At 41.6% G+C, this 23,457-nt stretch overlaps 1 protein-coding gene and 1 long non-coding RNA gene across 2 annotated transcripts in view; one reads left to right on the top strand and one right to left on the bottom strand.

Annotated features, from left to right (window-relative positions):
• The window catches only part of LOC307215333, a 153,453-nt gene that overhangs the window by 75,849 nt on the left and 54,147 nt on the right, over positions 1–23,457 (bottom strand). The gene's annotated exons all lie outside the window — the stretch shown is intronic.
• The window catches only part of TSPAN7 (tetraspanin 7), a 76,301-nt gene that overhangs the window by 40,758 nt on the left and 12,086 nt on the right, over positions 1–23,457 (top strand). Inside the window, exons 2-4 of the mRNA XM_079974539.1 lie at positions 15,513–15,701; positions 20,327–20,401; positions 23,068–23,163. Coding sequence (XP_079830665.1) covers positions 15,513–15,701; positions 20,327–20,401; positions 23,068–23,163 — 360 coding nt within the window. The remainder of the gene's footprint in view (positions 1–15,512; positions 15,702–20,326; positions 20,402–23,067; positions 23,164–23,457) is intronic.

The following is a 23,457-nucleotide window of genomic DNA, read 5'->3' as shown; positions in this document are numbered from 1 at the left end:
GGTCTACTTCATAAATAAATCTAATGCATGGTTTAGCATTACAAGAATGGGCTGCTGCACCCACACAGAAGAAATTGGAAACTTTTGCAGTTTAGCCAAATTACTAACTGTAGTAATCTTAAGTATGGTTATGGAATCAAGCAAGCCTTGTAAACTGGTTTGAAGTTGGTTTGTTTCCACTAACCATAGTTAAGACTTATGTACTTTGGCCAGGTTCAGAGTCAAAACAAGCTGCTGTTAGTCTTTGATGGAAGCTCAAGTGGCTGTTCCTCCTAAAACCAAGCCATGGTTCTACTGTATGTGTCAACACAGTCAGTGAGAAAATACATATTAAATACTTTTAGAGCATATGTAGTGATCAGGTATGTAGACCAGCTTACTTTTTTGTTAAGGATAAGCCTGTTTCCTAAATGCACTCTAAAGTTTTTATTAGTGGATAAGTAGCTTTTACTTCTGGCCCTGTTTTACTGCCGTAGTAAACAAGTAAAGGATAATGTTATAAATCATGAATTGTATTCAAACCACACATAAATGTTATGTTCTTACAAAGTACATTGCAGTGTTAAACATGGTCACTGGCATTGTGTTTAATCACAATTAACTAGAGCAGTTAAAATCAACCAAGCAAAAGACTAACTGAGGAATTTACAGAAGCCATATAGCAGGATCAGTGTTGTAAGGAACTATAGGCAAGAGAGATTAAATCCTATTGCAGGCTGTTGGGAAGAGAAATGTCTGATCTCATTAATACAAAGCATAATTTTTACCTTTTCTTTAAGATTAACTGCATTGCTCACAAATACTATATAGTAGTTGGACTGCTTTGAGTTTTCCATTGATACAGGGAACCTGCCCCTCTTTAGTGGAACTTAAACTGATCACATTGAATTATGGCTGAGTAATAAAACTATATAGTGACTAAAAGAAGGATTTAAAAATACTGCAGGAAAGATGAAAGTGATAAATAGAATATAACAAAATAAGAGTAATTTAGCTAAATGGTGAAATTAAGTGTCTGTGCCTATAAATCTGCATGACTTTATACTTGATAAATTCTTGTAAATTTGGAAACGGAATTGTTTTCAAATAAAATTATATAGATAGGCATACATGAATTAATGATACATAAATAATCCTTCAAATTGCTCACAATGTGGATATAAAGATATTTTATTTAAAATTATTTTGTGATCCTTTAAAAACAGTGTTCAGGTTTGCAGATATAACAGTTACTATTACAAACACTAATAATTTAAGAATAGGTTCGGCGATGTGATGGGGTCTGAAAACATGTATTATTTATTCTGAACTTTGTTTTGTTTGTAAAAAGTCATGCTAACATTCTCCTGAGTTCTCAGCCCACATGTGTCAAAAATATACTCCAAGTTTTGAACAGATTATTCCTAAGGTGATTAGTATTCTTTAAAACATCATCAACAATAAGAGACTTATGGCACTGTAGTTTGCCTGCATCATTAAAAGAACAACAGCTGAAACAGTGCAAGGAAGATATGTGAAAGGGAAAATGTTAGCATTTCTAACAAGGATGCAGTTCTTTTTTAAAACTGCCATCTGGTGGTATTTGTTGATAGCTGCAGCAACCTGAATGTGTGCAGTGTTATGGGAGCAGTTTGTCGATGAATAGCCAAGTTCCTGCTTCACTAATACCTGAATTGGTGCTTTGGATTGGAAGTTTGGATGTGGGAGAAGGCGACTGTCGACTTTTTGTGAAAATAAAACACTGTGGCCTCTTGCCTCAGTAATCCCTTAATGAGAAAAAATGTACTATCTGTCTATAATCTCTAAGAATTCTTGGAGAACAGGTGAGTTCCCTGCAGACTGGAGGCTGGCAAATGTTGTCATCAACTACAAAAAGGGGGAGGGGGAGAAGACCCAGCTAACTACTGACCAGTGAGCTTGACACTGAAATGTCCTAGAACAGGTAATTCAACAGTCGGTCTGTGAGCACTGAAAAAAGGATGCTGTGATTACTAAGAACCAGCATGGGTTTTTCAAAAATATGTCAGATGAATCTCATTTCTTTTTTTTTTGATTGAATTACAAACTTGGTGGATCAGGGAATGCTATGAGCATTGTGTATCTTGACTTCAGTAAGGCTTTTGACAAAGTTCCCCATGATATTCTTGCAAGGAAGCTAGTAAAATGTGGGTTGAATGAAGTAACTGTTAGGTGGATTTGTAGCTGGTTGACTGACCAAAGCCAAATAGTACTCTTTAATGGTTCCTCATCATGCTGGAAAAAAGTGGGGTGTCGCAGGGTTCTGTCCTGGGCTCATTGTAGTTCAATGTCTTTATAAACAACTTGGAAGAAGGAATTGAGGGGATGACATCAAACTGGGAGGGGTAGCTAATGCCACAGAAGACAGAACCAGAATTCAAAATGACCTTAACCAATTAGAGAACCGGACACAAGCTAACAAAATGAATTTCAATAGGGACAAAAGTAAGGTTCTGCATTGTACATAACCAGGTGTACAAATATAGCATGGGGGACACCTGGCTTACTAGCAGTACATGTGAAAAGGATCTAGGGGTCAAGCTTAACATGAGTCAACAGTGTGATGCAGCAGCAAAAAAGCTAATGCTAGTCTAGGTAGCATCAACAGAAGTATAGTGTCCAGATCAAGGGAAGTAATAGTACCACTCTATTCTGCTTTGATCAGACCACATCTGGAATACTGTGTCAATACTGTGACCACAATTTAAGAAGGATGTTGACAAGCTGGATCATGTGCAGAGGAGGGCAACCAAGATGATTAAGGGTCTGGAAACTAAGCTGTGTGAGGAGCATTTGAGGGAACAGGGTATGTTTAGCCTGGAGAAGAGGAGATATGACAGCCATTTTTAAATATCCAAAGGGCTGCCATATGGAAGATGAAGAAAGCTTGTCTTCTCATGCTCTTGAGGGTAAGTTACAGGAAAGGAGATTCCAGCTAAACATCAGGAGGAAGTTTCTGACAGTAAGTGCTGTTCAACAGTGGAACTGATTCTCTTGAGAGGTTGTGGACTCTCCTTCTTTGGAGGTTTCTAACCAGAGGTTGGATGGGCATCTGTCATGGATGTTTTAGTTGAGATTCCAACTGTGTCATTCCAACTCTGAGATTCAATGATCTGTCATTCTTTGTGGGTATTTGTCCTTCCCCTGCCCAACCTGGACTTCTTTGACCCTGTGCATTTCCTTTGGTTTTCAAATATGTGCAGTTAATGCAGCAACTCCTAGTCTTCAGCTATACATTTTTATTTCTTGTATTTTTCTATTATGTACCTCAGAAGACAAGCATCTGAATAGTTAATGCTGACAACAGATTGTGATCATCACCATAAACATTATGAAGGTGATATTCCAATATGATTCTGCATTTTATTTTCAGCGTCTCAGCAGAGCCATGCTGCTATACCTGATTCCCTTCCCATTCAATACCAAAGAGTGACCTCTGCAGTCCAGTTTTTATTCTTTTAACTCTGCACCCTTGGTAGTTAATTGAGATTCTGGATTTAGTTGTTAATTTAGTTTGCTGTATCTCAAGCTTGTGAATCTTTCTGGCTTTGGTTGTTCTGCACTGGGGTTCTGACAGGGAGGTACAATGCAGAACCATGGACAGCTCCCGACCAACCTGCTCTAACAGAGGCTGCAGGGGGACTGAAACCTAATGTCTCCAGCCCACCCCTCCCAAACTCTGCCTTAGGACTGGGTGATATATCGTCCAAAACCGATTTGAAGTCCATATCATGATATTGGTATCATAAGTTTTGACCTGGCAATGTATTGTGAATATTGTGTGTTTGTGTGCTATGCAAAAATCACAATGTGGGAAAAACCGTGAAGCCAGCCAATGCTTCTCTCAATTCCTGCAGCCCCTGTTAACTCTGCTGGCTCAGTCCTCCCCTGCCTCAAACAGGGAGCAGTGAATCATAAGAGCCGATGTGGCAAAAATCAGGATGCAGGAAAAACCATGAAGCCAGTCAATGCCTCTACGTAGCTCCATTCTCATTTCAGTCACCGTGGGATATCAGCATATTGTGATGTTTAGCTGGTGATATATCACAATATTGAAAATCAGTTATTGCTCATCCCTACTCTGCCTGCTTGCTCAAAGAATGAAGAGTATTAAATGACCAGATGCCTGGCCTGGATATGGCTGGCATGCTTCCTGCGCAAGTTGGGCAAGTATAGTAGTGTGCTTAATGTCTTCATTTACTCAAATCTGATAGGTTGTTAAATCTGGGGTTTAATAATAATAATAGTAATAGTAATAGTAATACTAGAGGCCTGCAACCAAAGATTTGTCTGGTTGCTTCAAATCAGCATGTGAATGTCAGTCTTCCTTTCCCTCAGAGACTCTTCCTTCTAGCCTTCTCCTGCTCCCTTTATTTGCCTGGAGCACTTCTTTCTTTATCAGATCCTTGTCCACAATTTACCTTTAACACTCTTTGTTCCAATACCCCTCACCATCCTTTAAAAAAAAAAGTGAAGGTTTGCTGTTGTTGTCAGCCCACTGTTGTTTGTTCTTATTGGGAACTGGTGTGCCATTGACTCTACTACAACTACATTCCATACAGCAACCACACATTCCATTAACATGCTCTCAGAAGAAAGTACAGCATTCTACTAGGTACAAAAGTGTACATGTTGAGTGCTTGGAAAATGTTCTCCACAAAAAAAAGTGCTGTCATAAAGGAGTCTGTTTACAGCTTGTTCTGCAGGGGATGGGGAACTGCCGGCCCATGATGCCCCTCCCATATGGCCTTCTGCTTCTTCCATCATGCCCCTTCCTGCACAGCTTCCATTTTGTGCCAATGGAAGCCTTTTAAATGCCTGGTTACTGTGTGATAGAGTGATGGGGGGGGGGGCATTGCAGCTGGAGAAGGGAAAGGTTAACTCCATACCCTCCAACATTTCTCTGATGAAAATAGGGGCATCCTAAGCAAAACCAGGACATTCTGGGATTAAATCAGAAATCAGGATGGCTTCTGTAAATCCAGGACTGTCCCTGGAAAATAGGAACACTTGGAGGGTCTGTAACCCTCCAACCTCCCGAATCACAGCCCCTGTGCAGCAGTTAACTTTCAAATGCAGGTTGCATCGGTGTCAGGCTAATTGCTTTCCAGATAGGAGAAGGAGGGAAGAAAGAGAGAATTTGGGGCAGTGGTGTGGGGAGAGAAGGTGAGAAACAAAAGGGGAAAGGGAGAGAGAGAAAAAGAAGGAAGAAGAGGGAATCAAATTGATGGATATGTGTTTGTGGTTGCAGGCCTAAGTCTTTCTCACTCCTTTTATTAATAATAATAATAATAATAATAATAATAATAATAATTTATTATTTGTACCCCGCCCATTTGGCTGGGTTTCCCCAGCCACTCTGGGCGGCTTCCATAGAAACCAAAAATACAGTAAAATATCACAGATTAAAAGTGTTACTTGAGAACCTTTTCGACTGGGGTTGCCGGGAATGGAACCTGGTGCTTTCCAGCTTGCTCCATCACTGAGCTATTGCCTCCTCACATGACAACTATAGAAAAAATGGGTACCGAGGCCAACACTTGAAATAATTGAAAATGCTTCAGGGCCCTGGCCATTGTGTGTGACTTGGCAGGCCAATAAAAAGTATCGTTTTCTGCTGAGTTGAGAATTTGTCTGTTTGACTTCAGTTGAACTGTGTGAGCAGGGTCAAAGGCCCATTAAATAGATCCCATTTAATTTCTGCCCCTCAACCCCTGTGATCGCTCTGACAGATTATTATTTTTCAGCAACGTAGGAGATCAAACGAAGGCATTCAATAAAAAAAGGAGTGGGGCAACTCTCATTAGTATCAGCTTGGAAGTCAGTTTGGCCTTGTCTTAATTGGCAGAAGCTGCAGGGCAACTTCCCTTTGAACACCTTTAGATTTCAACAGTGCATCGAATGCAAGCAATGACTGTCTGTCCAGTGTTTGAGGCTCCTGCTGATATGCTAAATAAGTACAGCTGTATGGGGGAAGTGGTTCTATTTCAGAAGTGTATCATCTCTGCTTTGCATAATTTTGCACAGTGATTTTGTATAATTTTAAAAGCATAAAAACATTTTGGACAGCACCTGTGGGAGAATAAAAGCGGCCACACAGGCTGCTGCTGCTGCCATACACACTACTTATGAATTCCCTTTCTGAAGCAAGCCTTTTAATAAGGCTTCCCTGATGGCTTTCAGAGGACCATTACCCAGGAAGCCAAGTTGTAAATATAATCCTGTCTGAACCTGTGACAGAGGCGTTCAAAGCAATTTGATCTCTCTGATGTTTTGTAAATGTTGGAGATACTTTTTGCTTAATAACTTTCAGTGCACATGTAACTACTGCTAATATTTGCATATAATGTCGGAACTTCCCTCCTTTCAGATTTAAAGCCACAAATTTATCTACCTTTGAAGCAAGCCAACTTGAAAACTCCACTGCACGTTACCAGGAAAGCATGGCGGCCACAAGGAACCTGTTCTGCAGTTGTCATGTTTATGTGGGCACAACTTACACTGGTAGATGGGAGGGGTGCTTAACCCTTTCCCCACTGCCACTTTCTCCTTGTACATGCTTTCCTGCTGGACAGTTTTAAATAGGTCCCCCCCCCCCCAAGTAGGCACTAAAGTCTGAAATGAGTTCATAGAATCATAGAATTGTAGAGTTGGAAGGGACCACGAGGATTATCTAGTCCAACCCACTGTAATGCAGGAATCTTTTTCTCCAATGCGAGGCTCAAACCCATGACCCTGAGATTAAGAGTTATGCTTTGCCAACTGAACTATCATCATGCTACCCTTAACTTTCCTCTAATCTGTCCCTGCATTTCCATTATTTCTGGAAACACAGAGTTGGAGCACACATTGATGATATAGCATTTAGTTTCAGGCACATTATTCTTAAAATGTGGTTTGCATTCATTTTATAGAGGTGCTTTCTCGATTCCGTTGTAGTTTCAGGTCAAATGTTATGTGTTAAGGGGACAGTAGTTCCCCCTCTTAATATAGCCAACTGGCTTCCCATTACTTTACTTTTCTGCTCCCTTGACCTGGAGCGTTTAACCTGTGATTAGATGCCTGCTGGCACTATTGCTTCCTGATCAAATAAAGGCATCAGCTATTTGTTTGCAGATGTGGCCTATTGCCAGCATTTTTGTGCTGTGCTGCAGACTGAGGGAAAAGGGTGTTCCCAGTAATACTGACAACCAATATCTATGGAACTAATGAAAGAAAAGAAATACAGCTGTGAAAAAATGGAAGGCGTAGAAGAGGCCTTTCTTTCCACAGTTGCCAAATGCCATTCTCTCTCTCTCTCTCTGGCTTTTTAATGTTTTACGCATAGGTTGTATCACGTTCGAGCAACTGGAAAAGCTTTTCCCATGACATTTTATGAAGTGACTTCCTTTTAAAGCTGCTTGTGAAGAGTAGGAGGTGAACAAAGGAGGAGGGAATCAAGGAATTATATAGTCATAGTTTTCTGACACACCCCTTCATGGATCACTGCCTTGCCGTGGCGAAGGGGCTTGAAGAACTCAGAGAAGCTATGAACTATGCCGAGCAGGGCACCCAAGATGAACAGGTCATAGTGGAGAGTTTTGACCAAACGTGATCCACCTGGAGGAGGAACCGGCAAGCCACTCCAGTACCCCTGCCAAGAAAACTCCATGGACAAAGACAACAGGCATATAAAAGTTATGACGCTGGAAGATGAGCCCCTCAGGTCGGAAGGCGTCCAACATGCTACTGGGGAAGAGCGGAGGGCAAGTACAAGTAGATCCAGAGCTGATGAAGCGGCTGGGCCAAAGCCGAAAGGACGCTCAGTTGCGGATATGCCTGGAAGCGAAAGGAAAGTCCAATGCTGTAAAGAAAAATATTGCATAGGAACCTGGAATGTAAGAACCATGAACATGGGTAAGTTGGAGGTGGTCAAAAATGAGATGGCAAGAATAAATATTGACATCCTGGGCATCAGTGAACTAAAATGGACGGGAATGGGTGAATTCAGTTCGGATGACCATCATATCTACTACTGTGGGCAAGAAACCCGTAAAAGAAATGGAGTGGCCCTCATAGTCAACAAAAGAGTGGCAAAAGCTGTACTGGGATGCAATCTCAAAAATGATAGAATGATCTCGATACGAATCCAAGGCAGACCTTTTAACATCACAGTAATCCAAGTTTATGCACCAACTACTGGTGCTGAAGAAACTGAAATTGACCAATTCTATGAAGACTTAGAACACCTTATAGAAGTGACACCAAAGAAGGATGTTCTTCTCATTATAGGGGATTGGAATGCTAAAGTAGGGAGTCAAGAGATAAAAGGAACAACTGGCAAGTTTGGCCTTGGAGATCAAAACGAAGCAGGGCAAAGGCTAATAGAGTTCTGTCAAGAGAACAAGCTGGTCATCACAAACACGCTTTTCCAACAACACAAGAGACGACTCTACACATGGACATCACCAGATGGGCAGCATCGAAATCAGATTGATTATATTCTCTGCAGCCAAAGATGGAGAAGCTCTATACAGTCAGCAAAAACAAGACCTGGAGCTGACTGTGGCTCAGATCATCAGCTTCTTATAGCAAAATTCAAGCTTAAACTGAAGAAAGTAGGAAAAACCACTGGGCCGGTAAGATACAATCTAAGTCAAATCCCTTATGAATACACAGTGGAAGTGAGGAACAGGTTTAAGGATTTAGATTTGGTGGACAGAGTGCCTGAAGAACTATGGATGGAGGCTCGTAACATTATACAGGAGGCAGCAACGAAAACCATCCCAATGAAAAGGAAATGCAAGAAAGCAAAGTGGCTGTCCAATGAGGCCTTACAAATAGCGGGGGAGAGAAGGCAAGCAAAATGCAAGGGAGATCGTGAAACATACAGGAAATTGAATGCAGATTTCCAAAGAATAGCAAGGAGAGACAAGAAGACCTTCTTAAACAAGCAATGCAAAGAAATAGAGGAAAGCAATAGAATGGGAAGAACCAGAGATCTGTTCAAGAAAATTGGAGATATGAAAGGAACATTTCGTACAAAGATTTCCATAATAAAGGACAAAAGTGGAAAGGACCTAACAGAAGCAGAAGACATCAAGAAGAGGTGGCAAGAATACACAGAGGAATTATACCAGAAAGAAACGGATGTCTCATATACCCCAGGTAGTGTGGTTGCTGACCTTGAGCCAGACATCCTGGAGAGTGAAGTCAAATGGGCCTTAGAAAGCACTGCAAATAACAAGGCCAGTGGAAGTGATGGTATTCCAGCTAAACTATTTAAAATTTTAAAAGATGATGCTGTTAAGGTGCTACACTCAATATGCCAGCAAGTTTGGAAAACTCAGCAGTGGCCAGAAGATTGGAGAAGATCAGTCTACATCCCAATCCCAAAGAAGGGCAGTGCCAAAGAATGCTCCAACTATCGCACAATTGCACTAATTTCTCACGCTAGCAAGGTTATGCTTAAAATTCTACAAGGAAGGCTCAAGCAGTATGTGGACCGAGAACTCCCAGAAGTGCAAGCTGGATTTAGAAGAGGCAGAGGAACCAGAGACCAAATTGCAAACATGCGCTGGATTATGGAGAAAGCTAGAGAGTTCCAGAAAGACATTTACTTCTGCTTCATTGACTATGCAAAAGCCTTTGACTGTGTCGACCATGGCAAACTATGGCAAGTTCTTAAAGAAATGGGAGTGCCTGATCACCTCATCTGTCTCCTGAGAAATCTCTATGTGGGACAAGAAGCTACAGTTAGAACTGGATATGGAAGAACTGACTGGTTCAAAATTGGGAAAGGAGTACGACAAGGCTGCATTTTGTCTCCCTGCTTATTTAACTTATATGCAGAATTCATCATGCGAAAGGCTGGGCTGGATGAATCCCTAGCCGGAATTAAGATTGCCGGAAGAAATATCAACAACCTCAGATATGCAGATGACACAACCTTGATGGCAGAAAGTGAGGAGGAATTAAAGAACCTTTTATTGAGGGTGAAAGAGGAGAGTGCAAAATATGGTCTGAAGCTCAACATCAAAAAAACGAAGATCATGGCTACTGGTCCCATCACCTCCTGGCAAATAGAAGGGGAAGAAATGGAGGCAGTGAGAGATTTTACTTTCTTGGGCTCCATGATCACTGCAGATGGTGACAGCAGCCACGAAATTAAAAGACGCCTGCTTCTTGGGAGAAGGGCAATGACAGGCCTAGACAGCATCTTGAGAAGTAGAGACATCACCTTGCCAACAAAGGTCCATATAGTTAAAGCTATGGTTTTCCCAGTAGTGATGTATGGAAGTGAGAGCTGGACCATAAGGCTGATCGCCGAAGAATTGATGCTTTTGAATTATGGTGCTGGAGGAGACTCTTGAGAGTCCCATGGACTGCAAGAAGATCAAACCTCTCCATTCTGAAGGAAATCAGCCCTGAGTGCTCACTGGAAGGACAGATTGTGAAGCTGAGGCTCCAGTACTTTGGCCACCTCATGAGAAGAGAAGACTCCCTGAAGAAGACCCTGATGTTGGGAAAGATGGAGGGCACAAGGAGAAGGGGGCAACAGAGGATGAGATGGTTGGATAGTGTTTTCGAGGTTACCAGCATGAGTCTGACCAAGCTGCGGGGGGCAGTGGAGGACAGGAGTGCCTGGCGTTCTCTGGTCCATGGGGTCACGAAGAGTCGGACACGACTAAACGACTAAACAACAACAACAACAAGTTTTCTGACACAGTCTTGGAAAGTATGGCCCTCATTTTCAGCAAAATAAGTTAATTCATTTTTGTAGGTATAACCTGTTGATTCTTACCACCAGCAATATTTAAAGCGGCGTAACTTATTATTTTAAACATTGCAGTTAATTCTGCATCATACTTGAGAACCTGCCACAAGAGGGCAGAAGCTGAATGGGCTTTGTAGTTCAGCTAATGCATAATGCTACTTTATGTGAAGGCTGGCACCAAATGATTCAGTGGAGCACCCATGTGTACTGTCCTGACACATGTCCTTATCAACCTGCAGGATCAGAGAGTGAGCAGAAATGCTTGCAGCCCTGTGCTTTATATTATAAGCCATTACCTTTGTGTGTTGCAGAAGAAATGCTGATTAAAATGTAGCAAAGAAGATGAGCCTTGTTAGCAGAGCAAATGCAGTGAATACGACAAATGGATGCCAAAAGAAGGGCATTGAAATGAGGCTGAGCCAGATTTATTGGGTGGCTGCCCCACGGCAATCAGCCGCTCCGTCTTAGTTTAACACTAGGGTAGTCATCATAACCTCTTTTTGATTTATGGCCATCTTGCACATCCTGATTGAGATGCTGGACTGTTGTTAGCCCACGGCTGCCCCTTTCTGCAGCCAGCATGACACTGCCCCAGGCCAGTGAAGCTTTGCTCATCTGCTTGTTGCTCTTATCCCACACTCCCCGGTCTGAGATCATTTGTTCATTATGTTGCAGAGGCCTCAGCTCTGGCCTTCCCTTTGTCAAGGAATGTGCACAAAACCTCAAGCTGCAAATATACAAGGCTTCATTAAAATTCCTTTCGACCCACCGAAACACCATTAAAGCATATGCCCACTGCATAAAATTTCATTTGAAACACATGGTCTCTGCCTGAATAAGTGGAAAGTCTTTATTGGTACTTGTGAAGTCATTACCAGTGATGCTGTTGTTTAACAGGAAGGTGATAGATGCCTCCCTCCAGCACATGCTGAGTGCAGTTCTGAGAAAATATGCTGGCTGTTCTGCTCTATGCTGATTCCACTAGTCCTTCAGTAGCATCGGACCAGCATGATCCCCGTTTGGATTGCAGTAATCAGTGCTCCTGTCCAGAGAGCTGGATTGCAAAACATGGCACCTGGATATGCCACAGATGTATACCCTTCATGTTTCATTTGGGTGGAAGAGAGATTTATTTCTATGCTACCTTTCTGAACGTCAGATCATAAGCAAACAAGACAAGTGGGACCTGCAACAAAACGTTGCAGTATGGAATACTCCCAGCCACCAAGCTATGCTGCCTTCCAGGATACTCTATTCCATGCATCCCCAAACTTGGCCCTCCAGCTGTTTTGGGACTACAATTCTCATCATCCCTGATCACTGGTCCTGTTAGCTAGGAATGATGGGAGTTGTAGTCCCAAAACAGCTGGAGGGCCAAGTTTGGGGATGCCTGCTCTATTCCATTCCCACTTAGTGTACTGAATGCTCACTGGGCTGTTTCTCTCTCCCCCACACCATTTTAAGGAGGCCCCCCCCAAGCTTTTTTCGTACACTTGCAAACCTTACCCACCCCCTCAGATGTCCTATACTGTACTTCCCTCTTGCGAGCTGATGGTGACATTTTGGCTACATGAGGACCAGCAATTGGAGAATTGAGTTCACCATTAGTATATAATGCTCTCATTGGCAATTCCTCTCTTTTGGCCCTCTCCAATGATGTGTATCACTGGAGAGATATCTTTCCAGACCATACTGAGCTGGCAGAGTCTTGCGCTTCTGTTTATCTGTACAATCAGAAGTGATGCCTGAGGCATCATATGAACTGAATGTATCTCAAGAGATGTAATTGTACCAAGGAGAAATTCTGTATGAAACCCCTCTTTTTTACTTTTGAAAACTGCACTCAGTATACTGTTGATACAACATAATGTGGAGGGAAGGGGTGAATGTTGCATTATAAAATTTAAAAAAATCTGATATATGGTGTAATTTAACGGTAGCAAAAAACAGAACCTTTTATTTATTTGCAAAAACCAAACCAAACCAAACCAAACCAAACCAAACCACTTAACCCCTCATAGAATCATAGAACTGTAGAGTTAGAAGGGACCCTGAGGATCATCTAGCCCAACCTCCTGCAATGCAGGCATATGCAGCTGTCCCATACGAGGATCAAGCCTGCAACCTTGGTTCATATGGCTTACCGTTATTCAGTCTTCAGGTATGGGGAAATTAGCCTAAGCCTAAAGAAGAAAACCCTGAACAGCATGTCTGTGATCTTGCCATGCTGGTAGTTACCCAGAACTGTACAGTATGATCGCAACTTAGACGTGCGATTTCAACAACGTTAAAAGTACAAAATCTCTCTGCCTTGCTTGGGGGGCAAGGCCCGCTCATCACACAGCTCTGGAAATGTAAGGATGCTCACATGGGGACCTTCCAAGGCGGTGGCATGAATATACCCGTTTTTGCATATACGGTACCCGTTGCCACCCCTGGAACGTAAGCCCCACCCAAGATGCAGCCGTACAGTAATGTCCAATGAAAGGCATTGAATCCCCTAGTGGTCATATTGTTTCTATTTTTCCTAAATAAAAATGCATTTCATAACATAAATATTTAAAAGAAATAATCTACACAGCGGAAAAGGTTTTAAAACAAACGTTTTTCCTGCCACCCTGAAATTAGTTTCACGGTTTTAATTTTCAGGCAACATGTCATGTTCAAATTGTACATGTTTTTGGAACGTTAAAATTAAGTACACATATTATCAAGGTTCAGTTACCAAGCAGCTCACACATTATTGTACCATCCAAATAATTACATTTTGGGCAAGTAAGAACCAGTATTGGCTTTACCCTCAGTATTCACCAGCATCTTAGTCATATAGGAGAATTTTTTTTAAAAAAAAAAAAGTTGATCCAGGAAGGGTTTACAGGATAATGAAAAGACAAGATTCAAGTTAAAATGATTTATACTTGGATATCTGTTTTCCATCACATGGTGTAGATACGTACACGCACCAGTCTGCTTTGTTCTGTTGAGCATGGCACATGGATCAGTTTGGAAGCAAAATTAGACTTGACGCCATGATTGAGATCAGGCTAAAGTAATCAGGTCAATGTCTCCTATGTCAAGAGGGCCTCTTTCCTAGCATCTGTTGATGGGGAAATAGAGATGAAGAAGGTTGAGGGGAAAGCTCAGTCATTAACCCTGCCAGAATCAAGGTCTGCTGATAGGGTTGCTCTCTATTTTAAGCACAAGGATCAGAAATATCCTGTCTCCTGTGCTCTCCCTGACCACTACATCTCCCCCTCGTAAAAATAAACTTGGTGGATCTGGGAACAAGATGGAACAAGATGGAGAGAGGAGCCCTTAAGAATGTGATTACAGAATTGTTATTTGAGTATAAATGGGAAGAAGACTGCAACACTTTTTTTACACTGAATTAAATAGTCACTGAACAGTTTGAAACATTTTCATTGTCTTGGACTGAAGAACTGGTATTCTTTGCTTCTTCCTCTGGTGGCAACATTAGTTCTTCGCTTTCCCTCACAATTATGAAATGTCTTTTTTACATTTAAGTAAGTAAAGGCTTGTTAAGAACTAATAAACAAGTTCTTTAGAATCAGTATATTGCTGGTTGTCATCTGTTATGTGGTCTTTATTTCCTTAAATTATTTTATTCTACAGCGCCTTTATTTTTCCAAACCAAGGATGCAGTGAGACCGAGCATTTTTAAATGGGTAGTAATAAGTGGCTTCTGAGAAAAAGGAGTGTGGGAAGCTGTTTCCTTAGCATGTTTTAAAAGTATTTAATGAATGCATGTTTTACATGTTACCATGTTATTTATTTACTTTAGTCTGTTCTTAAAAATATACACTTAACTGGACTTGCCAACCTTAAGTTCTGCACCCCAAAACGATGCAAATATCTATTTTGCCTGTGCAACCTGGGTTCCAAACATGTTAATGCAGAGGGGGAAAAGACGTTTTTGCAGATTTCAGATATAACACCTGTGAGAAGTGGTCCGTATTCACATGCACAAATGGCTCAGCTTACTGTGTCCACTAGATGTCAGCAAAGAACACATATGTGCCTCTGGATTACAGCATCCATCTCTGCACCAGCAGGAATACAAAGCACGCAGTATTTCAGTGTCAATGCTGTAACGGTTGACATGAACAATGGCGTTGTGCTCAGGCTATGTGGATAATATGTGGCATAGAAACAAATCTTCCTGGATTTTGAGAGCCCTACAGCTTCTTTCCCACACTTCTAAAGAAAGGTCCAAAGATTGAGCTTCTGATCTTGTAGGTTAGGAGATCAAGATACTTGAAATTTAAACAGGCATTGTTTAATATCAGCCCCCATTGTGAATGTAAAACTCATTTTGGATTAAATGCATCTTTTGAATTTTCTTCTGAATTGTATCTCACATCAGCAGCATTTCTACATGGCAGAGAAAGCATAAGAAAAGATAGGTCAAAAGAATTTGGTGCAAGGCCCCGTTAAGTACACTGGATTCTTTGTTCCCTAAAATGGCATGAGTGGGTTGCTGGTTATTTGCTATGGAACTTTGGCTTTTGGTTCTGCTTGCCACAGACCTCAAAACGGAGAAGGAATATTTTGTATTCTAAGCTTCTGTGGAACTAATAAAAACCTATTTTTTTATATTAAAAAAAAATTGTTGCTGCAACATCAGTTCTGCTACACTTAAAAATATCTGTGTGTTCAGTATTACCATATTTTGATCCTTATAAACTCTGACCTTGACTTTCTGCTTCTTACTTTCCAGATAACTGGTGTTATCCTTCTCGCTGTTGGTGTCTGGGGGAAGCTGACTTTAGGCACATATATATCTCTCATTGCTGAAAACTCCACTAATGCCCCTTATGTCCTCATTGGGACGGGTACCACGATTATCGTCTTTGGCTTGTTTGGCTGCTTTGCCACATGTCGTGGCAGCCCATGGATGCTGAAGCTGGTGAGTATCCAGCCAAATAACTTGGTGCTGCTGGAGTGCTAGAAATTGGTAAAGTGGCCATTTTCTCTTGTTACGTGTAAACAGATGCCAAGCAGGTTTCAGCCACACACGGGCACACACAGAGCAAGGGAGTATAATTACTAAAAAGAGATCCATATGGGAAATCTGTCACTCCTGGTATGACTTCTTGGGAGTGACATACAGGAATAATCCCATAATTTAGAGTTGAGCCACACATTCAGAACAACAGCACCATGTGCCACAGTCCTTTGGAACGTCAGAATTTAAGTGTGAGGTTTCGTGTTTAAATTCTCTGCAATGCAAGAAAAACTTTTGCCTCTGGAAAGGCAGAGTATTAGAAAAAGGACTCTAAACCTAGTCATGTTCCTGACTGGCTGGTTTCTTTGCAGGGAGATATTTTAATGTTATTGGCACTGAAATAAATAATCCCCAGCTGTCACCCTCCTAAATCAAGTAAATAAATAGAAATACGTAACTAACTGACCAATTGCATCACAGATAACTTGCTTCTGCCCCCCCCCCATATAATACCTGCCCCCCCTGAAATAATGATGTCATCAATTGTGGATGAATACTATCCCAAAGTTTTTCCAAATTTGAATTTTAAATGAGCTATGAGTGGAGTTGGAAGAAACAACTGTGTTGAACAAGCACATAGTTTTAAAAGACCGCCAGCCTTTTAAACAATGCCAAAAGTGCCTTGAGCCCCACAATATTTTCGTGCATATATAAATGAAGTTAATGTGAACTAGAAGAAAGCAGAAGAGATTTTTTAAAAAATTAGAATATTCTATTTCACCTAGATATTCAAGTATAGACTAGGGAAATGCCATGTGTGCAAATGACAGTAAGATAGCAATGATGAGGGGGAAACGACAAGCACACTCAAATGTGTGTCCTTGGTTTAACTTGGATTTATGCTAATTCATAAGCCTTTTGGCTGCAGTCCGGAGATCCACATAGAAAGGATCAATAGGCACATCCTGGTGGGTTTTTGCAGAGCTTTCCCTGGCAGCAGCTCCCAGCTAGCTTGCTTGAGCAAGCAGAGTATCAAACTACCCGTGAGCCAGCTGGCAGCTGCCTGGGGAAGCTCTCGGCAGAAAGCCCTGAGCGTGCACACATCGCGTTTCTGTGGGGCCCAGGAGATTGCTGCCATCATGTCAAAGCAAGCCCCATTGATCCTAGTGGAATTTGTTTCTGTTCTTGAGCTCCTGGTTTAATTATGCTTTTTAAAGTCCTTCCTAAAGACCTACCTTGTGTTTTGAATGCCATTGAATTAGAGATGGTGGAGAAATTCAGTTTGTCTGCATTTTCATGCATGTGATTCCTCCTCCTACCTAATTCATACCTCCTGTGGGGACCAGAATGCAGCGACCCTTCAGAATGTGTGCCAAATTTTGCACTTCTCAAACCAAAAAAGTGTGTCCAAAGATATGTATGTTAGAGGGGCAGTGGGAACAAAAGTGCATACATTAGTAAAATTTACATACAAAAGCATTATACTGTACTAGGAAAAGTTGCTTGCAAAAAATATGTGCGTTAGGATAAATGTGTACTAAAATGCTGATGAATTTTCATGAGGACTTAAAAAAATTGCATCCTACCTTAGTAATGATTTTGAGTGGTGCCTAAGCTGAATCATGCCCTTCTCAAGGGCTTTCTGAAATGAGGCATGTGTAGATCCTAACTGTGCTGAGTGCAGTTGATGAGTAGCACAGAGTTCAGCAAGATCCATCTCGGCATGAAATCATCCCAATTCCTTTGATTTAGAACCCACTACATCCCTCTACACTTTTCTGTTTTAAACTATTGTCATCCTGCCTTATAATTTCAGAGAAAAACAGCTTTGTCCTTGCCCTCCCCCCAAAACTCACAATTTAACATCCAATTAAAAGTGCCAAATCAATAAAATCCGTAAAACAGCAGAACACATCATGAAACAATCAAGACTGTAAAAATAACAAGGCATGATAATTTCAAGTCAGCAATCTCTCTAAGACTTAGGGCAATTGACAAGAGCTGGTTTCCTTTTTTTCATGTTTACAACACCTCATAAGATAAGCATTACTATCCCCACCGCCAGTTTTTATAGCTAGGGCTGGAACCTGTGTTATCTACCCTTTTTGTACTGTTTTTGAATAAAAAAAAATGAAGCTGCAGGCTGCGATTCTATATTCCAGCCTTCAGGCTGGTGCCCTCCAGGGTGATAGGAGTTTAGTCCAAAACATCTGGAGGGCACCAGGTTGGCAAAGACTGTTGTGCACATTTACCTAAGTACTTCTTAGTAGACACATATAAGATTATATTTTCAGGCCAAGCCTGTATAGCATTTTAACTTATTGACATGGGCTCAGATTTAGTAACTGACATTAGCTTTCTTAGGGTGAACTCTGATTACCAAAATAAATACATGCTATGGGGAAGAACTGCTTTGTTTATTTATTTATTTTAATAATATTTATTGAACATTTTCAAATATAACAGAAAAAAGAAAAGAAATAAAACATCCATTTTATAGCCTTATTTCCATTGGCATCTTTCCAGGACTTCCCCACCCCACCCCCTCTTGTATTCCAATTCCTTCAAATAGATTCAACAAGTTCTTACCCCAAATTTTAAACTTATTATAATTAACCCAATGTTAAAAATGTTTTTCCATCCCCTAAAATCGACCCCGCTCCCTTCCACGAGTTCCCCTCTTTAATATGCAGAACAGATTAAAATAAAAGAAAATAGAAAATAGAATAAAATATAATTTAACACCCTTTGGATTCCAAATTTCCCTCCCCCCTTTCCCGGTTGCGTTCCCCAATGTCCATCAATGCCTGTTGTCATCCTGGAGATCTCACATCTAGGCCGAAATCCTTCACAAGTCCACTTTGCCGTCTTTTTAATAGTCTTTGCCGTCTTTTTAATCATCTTTAGTTTCGAGCGTCCAATCTCAGAAAAACTCTATCTCAAAAAGGTCCATTTTTTTCCATCCAGATCTCTGTATTTAAGAGTAAAATTCCAATTTTGTTTCTTTAAACCTTTCAAATCTGGATGTCCCAAATGTTCCCACTTCCAACTTTATCCAATTCTTGTTGTTCATGTTGTTCTTATTATTCTCACTCCTCACTTTCCTCTAGTTTTTGCTCTCCTGCAAAAATGTTCCAATTCCAAAAGCTTCTAAATCCCCTACAGAGGCTTTGTTATTCAGGAACAAAACTTTACGTCAAGTCCCTTCCATTCTTCAATAGATAAATCTATTGTCTCCTTTAGTGTAGAGACCTCTGTAGACAAAATAGTGTTCCATTTCTGCAGTTTCCCAGGAGATAAAAAGTCCAATTCAAATTCCATGCCAACAATACTTGTAGTGTCCCACAGCCCCTCTAGAGGGATTATAGTAACTCAGTTTCCTTCCAGATCGCACCCAACAGTCAAAGTAACTTGTTATTCCTTGTTTTAAACAATTTATATCTAATTTGTAACAAATGTAACCGGCAAAGTCCTCATAACAAAATTCTCTTTTTATTCTTCAGCTTTGACAGCTCCTTTGACAGCTGTCAAAGCCTCTGTTTCTCCTCTCCCGGTGCTCTCGCAGATCGCTCCCGGTTCCGGGGGGGGGGGGTTTGCATTTTAGCTCACGTTCTACTTTTCTCCTCCAGCCCAGTCTTATAATTTTCCATCGTGAAATTAGTAACTTTATCAAACCAAGGTAGCACTCGATCTTAGTTGTTAAATCCTTTGCTTTAAATCCTCTACGACAGGGAGGAGACGGAATTCCTCTTTGCACCTCCCCCGCTCGCTCCGAATTTAAATTTTTTCCCCTTTTTAAGTCCAGTTTCCAATTACTCACGGGTTATTCTTTTTAATCCGAATTTTCAATGGAAGAAGTCAGCGCTCTCCGCCAAATGGCATGCGGCTTCGCTCGGCAGGGGAAGCGGAGGACTCATAGCACCACACCCCCCCTGGCACCCGCTCCGTAGCCTTTAAAAAGGCTCCTTCGCGGGTCGGGGGGCGCAAACGGTGCCCGCCGAGTCACCATGCCCATGGGTTTCAGCGCCCATGGTTTTTGAGGGTCCCCGCGACGCCGACGCGGTAGAACCCAACCCCTGCCGAGCAGGCTCCCTCCGGAGCTCGGAGGGAGTCCGCCATTCGGCGATGGCGCCAACCCGGAAGTCCGCAGGGAAGAACTGCTTTAAGCCCTGGGGCTTCCCTGCCCACCCAAGCCCAGATTTTACACCCCCTTTGTTAATTTTGGCATTAAGCCCTTTTCAGGAAAGCATGTAACCAAGCTGTCTAGACAGGTTTCATACCTGAAACAAATTGGGTTTACCACAATAATAGGTTTTCCCAGCCTCCGTTGATGATTCCTCTTCTCCCTTTTCCCCCACCTGTTTTGCAATTGCAATTTTGAGGAAAAGGGAAACAGCGGGATAATTTGGCATCCAGTTTTTTGCTGAGCAACATTCTTGACATTCTCCTAAAACTATTTGTAGAATTGCACTTTGTGTAGATGCAGTATTTATTGAATTCCCTGAATTGTAATGCATCCAACTAGGAGGAAAACCCTCTGCAGTGTGAGTAATCTGTTCCATTCTTCATTTCCTCTTGTATTTCAGTATGCTATGTTCTTGTCTCTGGTCTTCCTGGCTGAGCTTGTGGCTGGCATTTCAGGGTTTGTGTTTCGCCATGAGGTGAGTATAAATTTCATGTTGGTAAAGGTGGTGGCAGCATGGCTCTGAGCAGATTTTGCTGCACCCTCTTAGGATACTGGGTATGATTAACCAAGGCTGCAGAGTCCAACACTTTACTTGGCAGCGATATGCACCCACAAACACAAATGAAAGGATTTAGCCTAAAGGTTTAGGCTTTTGCTGTTCAATATTTATTTTTGAGTTGCATTTATTTATATGCCCATCATGCAAGATCTTCTTTACCCTGTCATATATGCTGAAGAGAGAAAAATACCTTAAATTCTTTACATAAATGCTGCTACTTCAGCCAAACAGGCTTTTGATTGTATAATGCTGATCGGATTTCCAAGAATGCAAAGCCAAACTAACCTAGTTTGTTTTGCTGCCTTGTAAATCTTGTGTATTTCCTGTGCTAAAAAGCAGCAGCAGAGCTAGAGTGAGGAAAGGAAAAGAAAAGGATAAAAGTGAGTTAGTGAGACACAGGGCTTATGGAAGGACACTTACCTTTTGCTCTGCTCTTTCAATGTCTAAGTGTAGTGTTTTGTTTTTTTACCACAAAAGCCAGCTCTATAAAGCTGAATTGGAGCAAATGTCAGTTCGAGTTTTGTGCTGATTGACATTTGCCCTGATTGAGCATTAATGAGTGGGTTTTTGTGGGGAAAACTCCAGAGCAAAAATAAAGGGGGCTCAGATACAGAGCTTAACATTGCAAACTATGCCCATAAAGAGCAGAGGAAAGGTAAGTATGGATAAGCCTACAATGAAATAAGAATACAATTAGGGTCTGTAATACAAATGTCTCTCAGCCCACTTCATACATACAATGGTTTGTTGTTTTTCTCTTAAGAGTGCTTTAAAACCTAAGTACTTAAGTTTATTAAATTTGTTCACTGATTCTTACAACCAGGCCCCACGGTGAGTGCCACCCGGCGTTTTGTCACCCCCCTCAGTGGTGACACCCGGGGTGGACCACACCCACCGCACCCCCCTTCCCCTGCGCCTGCAACCTGCATCAGTGATTGCCAGCCACTGCACCAAGGAGGCTGAAACTGTTGCCTAGCAAGAGGAGCACTTCTAGGTCTTGGGAGACCAGGCTGTGTCCTCTCTTTCTGCCCCTGCCTCCTCTGCTCCTAGTGGTGCAGTGAAACTCTCCCTGGATCCTGTTGCTCCCCATGAGGGAAGGGGGAAGATGGGAGTCCTGCTTCCCCAGCTGGGGCAACCATATCATAGGAGGGGGAAGCACCTCTTCTAGCCTATGTTCCCTGGTCTCAGCCCCCTCCCATGTCATCTTCCTGTTTCCCCTCCTCATCCATCTCAGCCTGCCACTGCACCCCTGAGCCCAGCAACTCCTCTTCATGACAGAGAAGGTCTTCTCTCCGATCACTTGGCTTCAGGTGTTCTGTCAGAAAACTTGGTTGTTAGGACCCTATAGGTTAGTAACCAAATTTTAAAATTGGCCAGACTATACGCATCTTGGAAACGTCAGTTGTCTTATACATTGCTATCCCACAATTTGTAGCCAATTGGGTTGCATAAGGATTGCAACCATTATGATTAGTCCCATCTGAAAGGCGGTATATCTAAGCTGTTCTTGTGCAGTTGCTGTTTTGAATCAAAAGGCCAAAAAAATGTCAGTTAAGCTCTATTCATGCCCTCTGCCACCTCTGAGGCTGAGCATCTTTTGCTTATCTTTTGCACAGTCCGAAGTGTTGGCACTTTTTGATCCTGAGGGCATTCCTGCCCACAAGTACCCTTTACTGCAACAAATCAGTGCTTCTTCTGTGGATTGGACTTTCCCTTTTCTCCCCTCCATCTTAATATTCCAGTCACTAGGAAGCAAAAGGCAAATCTGAAGGGGATTTCTTCTTCCTTTCAAACACGTATATTGGTTTAGGAAAGTAAGGGCTTCAATTTAGGATTGATTGTACATGCTTTGTACTTTTAAAAATTCACATCAAAATTATTCACCAAAAATAAATTTTAACAGTTGCATCAAAAAAGTGATGCAAATTAAGCTAACTTCCCCAAGTTCACTTCTTTCCAAAAATGTATTCTTCTTCTGCTCATCAGGAGGTAAGGGATTGTGCAGGATGTTGGAAATATTATTCCCTTTTATCTCTCGCTCACTTACAAACTTATCTTTGCAGCCATAGAAGGACAAAAACCCAAAAAACCCTGACACACTCAACAGGCCTTTGGTCCAGTTTCAACTTCTGTATCTGCTAGCTTGATACTGTGAGATGCATCCTTGGTAGTGATGCATTTCTTGGCAAAGACAGTTAATTCAGGGAAATGAAACTGCTGCCATGAAGCATTGTCTCTTTCTTCTATTACCATATTTCCCTTCTGTTTTTCACCTGATGCCTCTGACTCCTTGACATTTCCCTCTACATAATAAATGGAAGATTTAACTTACAGCCCTAGGTAGTAAATGCCAACACAAAGGACTACTGACTGTTCTAAGATAACTTTTGTCATTGCTGAATGTACACTTCAGGAGGAATGGCAGTTTCTTCTTTTCTTCCTGTGTCTAAAACCATTCATTTCTTTAAAAAAAATAATCATTTCCCTGGTCGCTCATTCAGGCTGAGAACTTGAGCACTGGAAAATCTATTCTGCATATGGGTCCAATACAGCTGTCCATAATGTCTAAATTTCCCTTTTAGATCAAGGACACATTTCTTAGGACATACACTGAAGCCATCCAGAATTACAACGGAAACGATGAGAAGAGCCATGCAGTGGATGACGTACAACAGAGTGTAAGTTCAAGGTTGCAACGACGTAAGACTAAAGCCAATACTCTTCTCCGGTTGCAACAAGTTGCTCGAAATGTTGTCTGTGGATTGAACATAATCAATTGGTTGCAACACTTGAGCAGTCATTTTCATCATTCTAATTTCATTCACCTCTTTTTGCCGTACACTGACAAATCTCAGACATATAGGACATCGTCTTCACTACAGTAACCACTGGAAGCTGTTGCAGATTTTTGGCTGGGACAATCAGCTGTCATTGGATGCTGGGAAGGGAAATGGTGCTTTTAAATATGCATC

Source organism: Podarcis cretensis, assembly GCF_951804945.1.
Source record: "Podarcis cretensis genome assembly, chromosome: 4".
NCBI classification, from domain to species: domain Eukaryota; kingdom Metazoa; phylum Chordata; class Lepidosauria; order Squamata; family Lacertidae; genus Podarcis; species Podarcis cretensis.
The sequence above is the reverse complement of the archived record's forward strand: the minus strand, read 5'-3'. Positions and strand labels throughout refer to the sequence as shown.